Consider the following 13828-nt stretch of genomic DNA (forward strand, 5'->3'; position numbering starts at 1 on the left):
TCCATTTCAGGAGGAAGCCTTGAAAGCATTTGTTGAGCCAGAGCTACTAACTGGGAATAACAAGTATAAATGCTCAAAATGTAATTCCCTGTGTGATGCTCATAAAGGCCTCAAATTTACACATTTTCCGTACCTGCTTACAATACACCTCATGCGCTTCGACTTTGATTACAATACGCTACATAGAATCAAGTTGAATGACAAGTAAGTAGGGGATTTATGTAAATATTGTATTGATTATTCTGTTGATTAGGATTTTAACTAATATTTGATAAAAATTATAGATAATCAAGAAAATTTATTCTTATTGGGGGGTTGAATGGAGTTCTGGAATGAATGAACCTGGTCTTCAAATATATTTTTAAAGTACAAAATTTTGTTTAAATTTGTGATAAATGAAAAAAAAAAAGTATATAACATTACTTTATTTTTAAAGTTGACATGCAAAAGAATGATAAAACATTAGAGCAAATAAAGAATACCCATTTGTTCCAGGCATGGAATTGGGATGTTATCGTAATTCAAAATTTTTTTTAATTGAAAACATTTTTTTCAGAGTGACCTTCCCAAGTGTTCTAGATTTAAATAGTTTCACTGAAACTGAGGGTCTATCTGGGGCAGTAATCACCCCAGATAAGCCATCCGTTGACAAGGTTGATGATGCATCTACAACTGACTCAGGCTCAGCACTTGATGTTGAAGATAGCTCAGTGGAAAATACCTCAAATTCATTGCATGAATCAGACAATCAGGTAAAATCAGCTACTTTTGAATGTTCATATTTAGTGTAGATATGTAGTGGAAACTGATTGATTGTATTGACCCTTAATATGGTATTCTAGGTCCAATTGGAAAATCATATGTAGAGCAGGTCAATAACCTTTCATACATACCAACGTGGTCAAGGAATGTTGATGTTTATATGTGTGTATATAACGCTTTAATGAAAGTGAAGGGAATATTGATGATGAAATTGAAAGGTTAAATTGTTTTTGGCATTATAGTTTTGGTGTTTGTCAGATTTAGAAATTTCCGAATATTGTTTGTATTTGCAATTGTCATTGAGGAAATGTAAAAGATGTGACTTAAGTATGTTAATTTGAATCATGGGTTTTGTTAGTTTGAGTATCTAATAGGATTTTATCTTGAAATATCAGTATAATAACATGTAAGCACATTTTTTTTTCAATTTGTTAGGTGGGAAGTATTCAGTCTATATTCATTTTGATCAGTGAATGTTGAAACTTTGTTGTGATATGTTTTGAAAGTTTTGATTTGAAAATTTTAATTAGAGGTGAGAAATTACATACATTTCTAAGAACCCCTCAGATGCATGATTCTTCTCTTGATGGTCTGTTAATCGATATTTACTTGTAAAATTTAAGATGTTTCCCATGTTTCTTACAACAGACAAGGCCACTAGTAAAGTAATGAGACGGACTAGTGATTAATGGCAAAAGGCAAACTAGCAATGTACTGTGGGCTCTGTTATTTCAATCTCTTTGATGCATCGTTTGGATAATCCAGATTTTAATCTGTTAATGCTTTTGAAGATGTCTCCTGGATTTGTTAGCTATTGCTACACTGGGACAGTACTGTGGTTTACAAAACTGTTATGAGGATGGCCTCACTGTTCTTCTCATGGAAAAGTATTTTTCAAGTTCAAAGCATAAATGAAACTTATTTTAGTTAGTGGGGAAATCCAGAGAGGACTAGGCTAGTTGTTATGGTGGGGATGGTGATGATGATAACACGCGAGCACCGTTATTTTAATACAGCATTTAATCAGCCAAGCTTTAATAGTGATAAGCTACAAAAGCTCTTAACCTATCAGGTACCTTTGTTAGATATCAGAAGGCTAGCAAGACTAAACTCAAAAATGGTAATTTTGATCTTACTGTTCCGATTTTCAAATTGGGTCTAGTGATATTAGTGTCCCATTCAGTAAGGGTCGTGAATGGTCATTGTGCCTTACAGAGTTGAAATCCTCTCACAAAGCCTCAAATGATATATTTACTTTAGAACCTTTTGCTGCTAAACCTGTTAATTCCCGTAAACCTTGTTGCTCTACTAGACAACTAGATTACAAAGCAGAAGGCAGAGCTGATAGTCTGAATCCTATGACCCCTTCTCACGCCAAAGTAAGCTCCCTTAAGCAACCACTTACAGTCAGCAATGTGAACACCAGGGGAGGTTCATAGAAATAAACATATTTTGATAATAAAATTTGTTATTTTACTCACCTGATGTTTATATACTTGAGATGTCAAGAGGATAGGGAATAGTTTAGACTTCGAGATCGAAATAACAAAGAGCCCTACTTCGCTTCTTGCTGTTAACTACTGGAGTGTCCCGCTACTTTACTAGAGACTTTTATATTAAAAGGAAAGCAGATAAGATAATTTTTAAACTTTAGAAGTAAATATCGATCAACTGAGTTTAGAGAAAAAGCGATATGAACATTACTTGAGTATGTAAATTTTTTTATTCCATTTTTTTTTCCTTTCAGGATGAAGATGAAGGTATTGACGTCAGTAGTATTTACAATGAAAAGAACAAATCTTGTCTAAATAATGGCCGATATGTTTACGAATTATTTTCTATAATGGTACACTCTGGAAGTGCATCCGGGGGACATTATTATGCCTACATTAAGGATTTCAGAACTGGAGAATGGTTTTGTTTTAATGACCAAAGTGTTTCTAAGGTATAGTATATTTTTAGTTAATGAGTCGATTAGAAAAAAATACTGTATATTTAAAGTTTGATGCTATTAGTACCTTGTTCTGAATTAACCATTTTATTGAAAATTATATTTTTTCGTTGTGAATTATTATTCTTTGGTAATGTATCTTTAAATTTTCAGATAACATATAATGATATAAGAAAGACCTATGGAGGTTCCAGCACTAGAGGGGGTTACTACTCCAGTTGGAGCTCAAGTGCCAATGCCTATATGCTCATGTACAGACAAATCACAAAGGAGAAAAATGTTCATGCATATACTAAAGATGAACTCCCTCAACATATCAAGGTTTGTTATCCTACCGTGTATATGTCAGGCTTTTTTTTTTTTTTTTTTGTGTACAATAGTTGGCTTGGGGATTTGACGTTATGATATTCAGTATACCTATTTGGATTCTGTATCACAAGGGTTGCTGGTTTATTTTGGGGGGGGATTATTTAATAATTCCAGTTAATTGGTTTTTTAACAACCTTGTAGGATTTAGTACAAAGGATGACAGAGGAGGAAGCAGCAGAGCGTGAACAAAGGGAGATTGAACGTTGTATGTGTCGTATAAAATTGTTCTGCCAATTGCCAGGACAGAACCAAATGGCTGAGAAGAAGTTAAGAATCCATAAAGATTCTACTCTCAGGGAAGCCACTAAGCAGGCATATGAGGTAGGTATTTATTAACATTAAATGTTAATTTAGATAATTACAGTTCTATGTTTGCAAGTTATGAACATATAATAATATTTTAGTGAGGCTTAACAGAGAAATGTCACATTGAAGGTTTATTGATTGTTATAGGAAATGGGACTCCAGAATATAGTGCCTATTGAAAGATGTCGTCTCGTCAAATATGAAGAATTCCATGACAGTTTAGAATGTTCATTCGAAGGCCAAGAAGATGAACTTATCTCGGAGATTCTTGGTGGTGTAAGAAATAATTATAAATTTGATCTTCTCTTGGAAATCCGCGATGAAGACAAAGCCTTTGAAGTTTACAAACCAGGAGGTATGTGCATTTAGTTTTTTGTCTTTAACTATAACCCTGTGGGTTTTAATTATTCTCTTTGGTTTAATAGAAGGATATACTGTAGTTTAAATGATGAGAATTGTGCTAAATAGTATCCATATTTTTTTTAAGGTTGGTTGTATCAATTATGGCTGGTACAATTTATCTTGATCTCAAGTAAAGAGTTTTTATACTTTAATCTGGGCTTAAGGGGGACCATCCACTATGGTGTTTGACATAACAACTTTAGAAAATTTGAAATCGTTTTATTGTGTCTGTGTATGCAGAAACATATTGTATGTGGTCTCCAGAAATTTTAGCCAATTTTTACAAATAATGAAGATAAAGCGGTCTTTAAATGACGACGTCGTCTGCATGACCGAGTTTGACAGAATCGTCTTTGCGTGTTTATTTTTGCATTTATATTGCAATTTTTTCATTTATATTTCAAAATCTTGTATGTCTGGCAGAGATGAAAGCCATTGGTAGAGGGTAGGCGAACGTCAACTACGATCTACAAGAAAAAATCAAGAGTTTCCAAAGACTTATAGAAGTTCCGTTGCATGTGTGTTTGTTTACTTGCAGCTCGTATGTACATTGTTTTCATAACGTCCTCGTGAACTTTATAACAAGGCCAATGTTACCCGAGGTCAAAGAAAGCAAAGAAAGAACAAAAAGTGAGCTGAGAGCAACAAAAAAGAGCCAAAAAGACAGGGAAACATGAAAAGAGTACAAAGCTGGAACATTCTAACTAAAACTGTAGCAACTCATGATACCCTTACACCAAGTGTTTAAGTAAACTTAGGGTATAGTACCTCGTTTAGGGAGCCTTCATGTAGTAATAAACAATAAAAGTACAAAGTAAGGTTATCATAATAATGTTATCTTGATTTTTTAAGAAGGAAGAAAAAGGAAAAATTTATAACAAATCTTTGGGAGCTCATAACTCAAAAACGTACTTACTGTATTCATACTTAGGTACATTTTTCTCACTTATTTATTGTTTGATTTAAGAGAGAAATATGTCATTGAAAAGAGGAATGAAAATACCACAATTTGGAATAACAGAATTTTAATTTTCCTTTTTCTTTTTTTCATAATTATTTTACGTCGATGAAGAAAATTAAAAAATGATTCTTTAAAAAAAGGGAAATTGAAAATCTGTCACACTTATTCTATTTATGAATTAGTTTTGATGGTATGATATTCAATACAATGGGTGTCATATTAGTGGAGAAAAATGTACCTAAATTTTTATTTTAAATCATGATATTTGCTAATAAATAAAATTTTTTTTTTGATCAAATGACTTGGAATTTGTATATGATGAAGGTATTATATACTGTATTTCTAAAACATATAGAAATTATATATTTTAAATCATTAGAAAAAAATATGCAGGGCATAGCCCGTTAATTGGATTTCTACCCCGTTTTAATGTTCATTATTATTATTATTATTATTATTTGAATCGAGTGTCTTCTAAAATTTAGTTTAAGTTAGAAATTTAATAACTCTTGGTACTGCTGGCTTCTCATTATTGCAAAATTTTTTTTACATAAGGTTTTCTTGTGTATTATGCTTGTGAATGGACAAATAATGGGGAAATTTAGCCATATTAATCATAATTTTCATGTGGCATTCCTTTATTATTGAGTAGTAGTTGAAGTATTTCAGAAAAGCTTATCAGATCTATGTTAACCCTTTCTGCCCCAACCCCCCTCTAAATGATACAGCTAGTAACGGCCAGGTTTTTGTTTTTAGAAATTTTATATCAACATATTGTAGTAGAAACACTATGCAAGATAGGACTTTAAAATATTATTGTATAGCTGATTAAATTTCCTTTCCATTGATGTATAATGATATATACATTTTGTAAAATTTTCATATATGAATGATAGCAGAAATATAAAAAAAAAAACGTAATTATTGGGCATAAATTATGTTCTATGCTGGCTGAGGAAGTCGTTTTCACTCAATATAAATTATATCTTATAATGCTCAAATGGTTAATTTGAATCTTGTCATTCTACTTTGAATAATAATTTTTTTTTTTGTAATTGGTATGATTAAAAATACATTATATTAGAATACTGGAATTTTATTGATAGAATTCTTTAACCCTTTTACCCCCAGGCTCTTTGGAAATTTCCAACCCTTAACCCCCAGGGGGTTATTTTTTTCCCAGCACATTTTGCAGTATATTCTTTTTAAATTGCTCTTAACAGCCTTAATTTTTGTCATAGAGAGGTCAGGTTGGTCTCATTCTCTTGGAAAATGCCTGAAATTTTTCAAAAAATTATCAAAAATATGAAAAAATAATTTCTATAGCATTTATTTGCAAAGACGTACCGGTACGTCCATGGGGGTAAAGGGATGGGTTTTGTGAAACGTACCAGTACGCCATTTGGGGGTAAAAGGGTTAATGGAGAGTACAGGCATTTGCACTAATTATTTTGAATAAATTTATTTTCAACTAGGCAATCCCTACGTGAAATGACTTAGGAGAGGAAATGTGCTTTTTAAACTTTCAAGACATTAAAAAAATATGTCAGCTGTAGGCATTGTGGCAGGTAGCTGTTATAGGTGTAAGTTGTCGTAATAAAAGATTACAACTTCCAGTGGAAAACCTTCTATTTTTTATGGAGTTTGGTGTAGTTCTTTATCAGTATATGGTTTCATTTCTGAAAATTTAAAAATGTTTGAATAGTATTAGTGTTATAATGATGTTATTCTACTGTTACATATCAAATACCGTTTTGATTATACAAGACATATTTTATATATTACAGGTACAACAATTAAAGCCCATATTGTAAACCTGACAAGCGAAGAGGTTGAGGGACCATATACTCTACGGGGAAGTTTAAGCATGACTGTTCGAGAGCTAAAGGAGCTTGTAGGACGTGCTCTGAACTTGAACCCGGATACTATGCGGATAGTTTTGGAAAGATATTATAATGACCTTCGTCCTCTGAGTACAGACTCCAAGACATTAAAAGTCGAAGGGTTTTACAGATCTAACAAGGTGAATATGACTAAGAATAGACTTTTCTGTAGCTAATCAATAAGCTTTGAGCAGTATGTAGCATAGTGTGGCATTCATTAGTGTATGAAAAAAAATATCTTTCACTATAGTACAAGGCCGTCAAGTTTTTTCCTACACATATACTAACCCTTGTCCTTTAGTAGGAATGTGTTTTTAGTTAGGCTGGAGACAGCTGTTAAAACAGTTAACAAAGTTTCGGTAGTTACTAGGAATCCACTCCCCCTCACCAGCACACTGTGAACTCACTTGGTTTTCAAATGCCTGAGAGTACCGACATACCCCCGACGCCTTATATATACATTTACACACATGGTCTACCTATATATAAATACACACACACACACACACATACAGTCTACCAGCCCTTTCTGCACAGGGTAACTCCTGTAAATTCTAAGAGCATTCAATATCACAGTCTATATCTGGGCCACTTTATCGTCATAATCATCAATGAAGATTAGGTAAATTCCTATTCCAGGCTGGGTGGTTAACAGTAACATCAGCAACCTTTAAAAGAAGTTTATTCCAAAGGAACAGTCCACTTCCGATACTTAGATCATAAAATGGAGTTCCAAAGGAGGAATTAAAAAGCAATCCCTCAAAACTTTTGCTACTGTTCTAAAGAAAATAATCGATCCTCCAGATGAAATAATTTTTTTCATCACTTGATGTTTTTTAACTTGTGTACATTTCAAAAATTTTAAGAGAGCGCGAGCGATGGGGAGGGGGACGGGAGAGAGCATTTAATTCAACTATACTATACAGTAATTATTCCTATTTGCCATGAGGTTTTCAAAAATAGTTGAACCAATTTTGATACTTTTTTCTATTGAACTAGATCAAAATCAAATCTAGAAAGAAATATTTAGTGATTATCTTTGTGTGCATTAATGGTTTGGAATTATAATTTCCTTTTTTGACCAAAGACAAGAGTTTAATTGTTTTATTTGTTTACAGATATACGTTGAAGCAAGTGGTAAAGAAGCTAATGACTTTTTCACTGGGTCTTGTATGTATCATATTTTAGATAGACATGAAAACACCATTACGCTGTACTGTCCGCTACCAGATACCAGTAAAGGTATGGTATTTTGGAATACTGTATTAATTTGATCATTCTGTAGTTTATTGAATAACACAAAGCCCACAATATTTAGATTTTAATGATCATTTTTTAATGATAGCTCTAATTGTTTATTACAGAGGCCTTAGAAGAACTCCAAATCCCCGCATACAAGGAGGAAGAAATTGATCCAGTTGAAGTAGCAGAGACGAGTGTAAGTGCCAACAACAGTGGCACTGCTACTACCTCTTTTGTAGACTCACCAGCTGACAGTGCTGCCAGTCCGGCCAGTTGTTCAAGTAAAGACAGTGGAGTAAGTACGGCTTTGAATTTCGAAGGGTTAGAAATTGTTATTTAACAATCACTACATTGCAGACCTGTTTTTCCAGGCATTTGACTGATAGCACAGCTTCCATTAATATTTGTTTCTTTTGCCTTCTTGACCATTCACTTATTATATCTCGTCATTCCCAAGTTCAGCTCTGAAGTTTTACAACCTAAATTTGTATGTTTTTTTAAACATCGAAACGATTATGATTCAATTTTATATATAATTGATATAGAAAAAAGGCAAATTAGTCACGTAGACCAAGTAAGAAATTTTATGTTGGATGGTAAATATGCTATTGTGAGGTAATTTAACCATATGTTAACTTTCTTGCTGTAATATGGTATTTAAAGAAAATCAAAGCAGATTTCGTTAATTTGCCATATTAGAATTGAACTTGCCATAAAATTTTCACTCGGATCAAAGTTATAAATTCTAGATAATTATCATCTGGGACTAAAGCTCTATAGGAAGTCATTTCTTATTAATATTTTTAGGTTAATTTTCACTTTCACTAGGTTACATGTCATAAGTTATCTACACACTCGATTATCTTCTAAATGATATATGAAACTCGCCTTTCTCCAAATTTCAGATTAGCAGTAAGGGTCCAAATGACATGTCCAGCAGAGATATGGCAAGTAGCAGTAATAGTTCCATAGTTAGTAATTCATCGGAGGTAAGCGCTTCTTCGCCATCTACGTCATCGTCAACAATACCCAGTCCTGGTACATCATCTACGTCACAAGAAAGTACCAGTTCCATGCAGGGAGTGTCTGCTTCCACTTCCACAGCTTCTCCATTTGCTACCAGTGCAGGCAATGGCAGTGATGGAGAAGATGAAGGAATAGCAGATGCCGACAGTGGTGCTGGGTCTTCTAATGTAAATAGTGATCAAAGTGCCAGTGAAGATTCTTCCTTAACCAGTGATAGTGACAGGTATGACTCATTTTCAACATTGCATTATCAAGTAAATGTTTGTTATTTTATCTTTCAGCATTGTATATGTATTATTTGGAATTCTATATATTCTCACAGGAATGGATTTTCCAGATATACTGTTATGGTATTTTAATTAAATGCTTCATCCTCGTGAAGTAATTTTAAAACATGGTTATAAGCTTCCTTTTTGCTAGCCATAAACAAGTACGTTTCATTTGTCAATTGGTTGGTATGAAAAATAAGGGTTTAAATCATATTTCAATTTTTCTGTTCAATTTTATATTTGGAGTGAATAGTGGACAAATTATGAGGAATATTTTTGGAATTTTTGTTTTTACTTTATAGAAACTGGAATTCTTTTCACCTTTGGCGAACTTTCTTGTAACATAGGAGTCTGTATATGTTTTTGAAAAATATTATGGTATTTTTTCATTCGTCATCATAAATTTTTGTTTTATAGATGTATGTTGCAGGAGAGTAAACATGGGAAACTTGCTATTTTTAGCAAACCTGAAATGGGAATAGTATAGTAATAAATGATCAACTTAAATATCCATAAAGGTTAGCTTAATTTTATTGAAATTTGTTTTTGACTCGGTGCCTTATTATACTACGATACCTAACAAAGATATATCATACTATTTCAGAACCTTAGTCGGAGAACCACCTGAAGATAAGTTATCCGATGCTAGCAATTCTCCAGATTATGGAAATGTTTCATCTCCTGAGGACAATAGTCGAGATACCAAAGTAAGTACACTAGTGTGTGTTTCTTGTGTTAAGGATGCCTTCTACCTATAAGTAAGGTTGGAAATATCACTCTTAAAGGAACTTTTTCATTTTTGATAAAATTAAAAAGAAACCTTGTTTTATTTTTTCAAGCCAAAATTAATATTTGTCATACAAACAATACAGGTCACAATTTTGGTCGTCAAATTACTCCAAATATTATGAACTTTAGTTCATAAAACTGCTCAAAGGCTACCTTTCACCCCCAGTTGTCACCACAAACTATCATCATTATTTCAGGTAACATGAGGAAAAACCGAGGAAGGGGAATTTTTATGAGTGATTGATTTGAATGAAAATATTACTTTTTTCATCTGTCACTCATACAAATGTAGTGGTAACAGTCATTTGTAGTCCTGAACTTACAGTAGGGAGAGAGTTCAGATTTGATAATATGAAAGCCAGATAACTTTAAAAGTTGAATAGACCTTTTGTGGGTACCTCGACCATGTTCACTGAATACAGTCCACGGGGAACTGAGACTCCAGTTATGAACTCTTACTATGATAGTAACAGTGATCCATGTAAGGGCTAGAAGTAGCACTAGTGGCCACATTATGAGAGGCAGTGAGAGGAAACTTTTTGAGTTGGCTTTGCCTTCAAATTTCCTTTGATAACTGGTAGATCATGCACATTTTGTTTAATGATCCTTGTTATTTCATATTGAGAAGATAATTATCACTCTGTGGGTAGGTAACATAACACCGTGAAATTGACGCAATAGGAAGACTTAGCTTTTTAATGTTAATTAACTTCGGTGTGCCTCCAGCATAAACGGTCTTTCATGTGGGAAACAAAGGCAGCTTCAGCATTCGTGGGAAAAAAATAAGCACAAGAGAATGAGTAGGCAATGAACCCATTGAAGCAGACACATTTACTGATGGGCATAATGGCTGGGCTAGAAGAATTTCTAGGACAGTCAACATGGTAATCGACTGTCTAGGTTATCCACCCCAGAGTCAGAAGGCTGCCTTTCTTTGACTACAACCCAGAAGCAGACTAGCACAGCCAATGTGGTGATTGACCAGCTAGGTCAACCACCACAGAGTCTGAAGGTTGCCTTTCTTTAACCAGAACTCAGACCTGTAGACTAAGATTCAGTTGCAGACCAAGCTAATAAATCCTTTGGTGCATTCCCTGCTTTGTGCAGTTTGTAAATCCTTCCCTCTAAAATTTTACCCACTATTTGAAGGAAGTCACATGGTGACACTAGAATTGTAAACCTGTCAACATTAAAGTTGAGGATCCATCTTCAAATTCAACATAAAAATGTAATTCAAACAATTTGTAACATTACATAAATACACAAGGCATCCTAAACAGTCGAATAAAGCACAGCTCAATAAACTTGCATACAAAAATTCCCTGTAGAAAATGCATGTACGGTTGTGAGCATTGGCATAAATGTTGGTAATTTAACATGAAGTTAAGAACTGGGTAAAACTTAATTTGTAGAAAGAAGAATTATTAGTAAATAAGCAAACTGACTAAACATAGAATGTAGAATGATAGGAACAGAAGTCTAAAAAAATAGTCACTCAACCTATGGGATGGTTACCTGATCAGTAACAGACCATTACTGTATTCGTACAGCCTACAGTTTATCAGTCACAATTTTCCATAGCTAGCAGTATTTCTATATACTCTAATTTCTAACTATTATCCTCTTAAACTCAACTTTTATAATTCATTTCAATAAGGTAGATTAGCAATAGGTACTGTAATTTTGTAGTTCATAAGTAAAAAAGTATAAGTTCAGTAGTTCCTGAAGTAAAACAAACACAGGAACTGGTCATAGAGAACCAGTTATGTAATGCTGGTTAACTACTGTACTACTGTAAATACCAAGGAAATACAACAAACAAAAGTGAATAGGTAAAAAGCCCCAACAATATGAAGAATGCATTAATTACACACAACCTTAACAAGCAAAACCCCTCATGAAGCTTAGTTACTGCCACAAAATCAAGACAAATGAAACAAAATTCCAAAAATACTGTAATTCAATAAACATGCAAACAAAACTAGTTGAATAAACAACAGAGGAATTAAAAGTAGTTCATAGTTTCTTACAGTTACCTCAAGCACAGTAGCTGTTCTTCTACCACATATTTGAAGACATCTATTATCGTATAATCATTGAATTAATACAAAAATAAAAGGAAACGATGAAAGGTTATAAAAAGATTATTGAAATAAATCGTGAGGTAAGGGGATGAAATGTTAAAATACTAATTCAAAAGCAATGCAAACAGCAAGGAAATTAACTTGCAAGCTCTCAAGAGGTAAGAAAACACTCCAGACCATTACAAAAGAGACACTGATGAGTGATGTGACATTTATGCAGTTGAAGGTACTTCATGTATTATCTTTGGTCCAAAGGTTTCCGTGTGTCAGGATATCTGGAGACTATTTGTGGTTTATATGAGTGACAGTGCTCATGGGTTCATCAGAAGCAAAAGAAAATAGAGTTGTGAATTTAAGATTGTTATGCATGTTCAGAAGATAACAAGTAAGAAGAATTTTTTGTTTTTCTGATGTTCAAGCATGTTGAATTTTTTTCATGTATAGTAATATAGTATAAGGAAATTTTTTTTTAACCAAAATATGCAGCTAAATGTACAGTTTACACTGTATTATATTAATATTAGAATCACTTTTATTTAATTTAGAGACATAGTAGAGTACTTGATATAGATTATTTTGCTATGTACAAACAGCCCTTGATCTTCGCAGTGTTAGGTAATAGACCACTGCGAAGATTGAAAAACTGTGTATTATTGGTGCCTTAGGGTCAGTGAACTCAAGCTCTCATAACCAACTAACCATTGCGTGTGTGCAATCGACTAGCACCCTAAATAATGCACTTCATTGTTTTCACGTACAGAAGTCCACTAACTTTACTGTAAGTTTTATTACAGTACAGTAATTGTACAGGGCAGTACTGTTCACTCCTATTTTAACATACTTTACTTGACCCTTTTACCCCCAGGCTATTTGGAACTTTCCAACCCTTAACCCCCAGGGTTGTTTTTTTTTTCAAGCACATTTTGCAGTATATTTTTTTAAATTGCTCTAACAGCCTTAATTTTCGTCATAGAGGTCAGGTTGGTCTCATTCTCTTGGAATATGCCTGAAGTTTCTCAAAAAATTATCAAAAATATGCAAAAAAAAAAAATGTAAATAGCAGTTTTTTGTAAGGACGTACCGGTACGTCCATGGGGGTAAAGGGATGAGTTTTGTGGAACATACCAGTATGTTCTTTGGGGGTAAAAGGGTTAATAAACTAAATCATATATAACATTTAATAAAGTTCAAAATTTCATTCCATTTGCTTCATAATCCCAGATCATTAAGATTTAGCTATTCACTTTTAGAATTAAGTTTAATGTTATATATAATTTAGTTATGTTTAATATTTACTTTGATAGGATTTCCTTCTACCCTCTCATTACATTCAATTTTTATTGATTAAACCTTCAAATCATTTTCATCAATCTTATAGGATAGCTCAATGATAGTCCTTTCCAAGGAATCCTGGTAACGGGAAGTTTCTCACTATATCAGGCTTGGGAAGACCTTTTTCCCAAGCAGTGGATTTTTTGAATACTTAGAAGGGATATCGAATTCCTCTATCCTCAAATCATTCTCTTGGCAAAGGAACTCCTTCCTTTTCCAAGTCACCTAGAAAAATTGAACAAGGCCAATATTAAAATTAAGCAAAAACTAGTTACCATATTTTCCCATGTCATAAGACATTACAACTGGTGAGATGCACCCTATAATTAGCAAGGCAGTTTTTGAAATATAACCAACTGAGGATTTAACAACTAACCATATCAGCAATTTGTAGTCTGCGACTCCACATTGCCATTTTTCATGTGGCACGTAAATTTTTATATTTTGGGTGT

General features: G+C 33.3%; 1 protein-coding gene across 14 annotated transcripts in view; it reads left to right on the top strand.

The window, feature by feature from the left end:
* The window catches only part of LOC137617207 (ubiquitin carboxyl-terminal hydrolase 47-like), a 143792-nt gene that overhangs the window by 96580 nt on the left and 33384 nt on the right, over positions 1-13828 (top strand). For all 14 annotated transcript variants that reach the window (XM_068347126.1, XM_068347129.1, XM_068347127.1 and 11 more), the window contains 11 exons: positions 11-204; positions 557-752; positions 2510-2707; positions 2867-3034; positions 3224-3403; positions 3536-3743; positions 6539-6774; positions 7753-7876; positions 7999-8171; positions 8782-9125; positions 9776-9878. In XM_068347126.1, coding sequence (XP_068203227.1) covers positions 11-204; positions 557-752; positions 2510-2707; positions 2867-3034; positions 3224-3403; positions 3536-3743; positions 6539-6774; positions 7753-7876; positions 7999-8171; positions 8782-9125; positions 9776-9878 — 2124 coding nt within the window. The remainder of the gene's footprint in view (positions 1-10; positions 205-556; positions 753-2509; positions 2708-2866; positions 3035-3223; positions 3404-3535; positions 3744-6538; positions 6775-7752; positions 7877-7998; positions 8172-8781; positions 9126-9775; positions 9879-13828) is intronic.

This window comes from Palaemon carinicauda, chromosome 23 (assembly GCF_036898095.1).
Source record: "Palaemon carinicauda isolate YSFRI2023 chromosome 23, ASM3689809v2, whole genome shotgun sequence".
Classification (NCBI taxonomy): domain Eukaryota; kingdom Metazoa; phylum Arthropoda; class Malacostraca; order Decapoda; family Palaemonidae; genus Palaemon; species Palaemon carinicauda.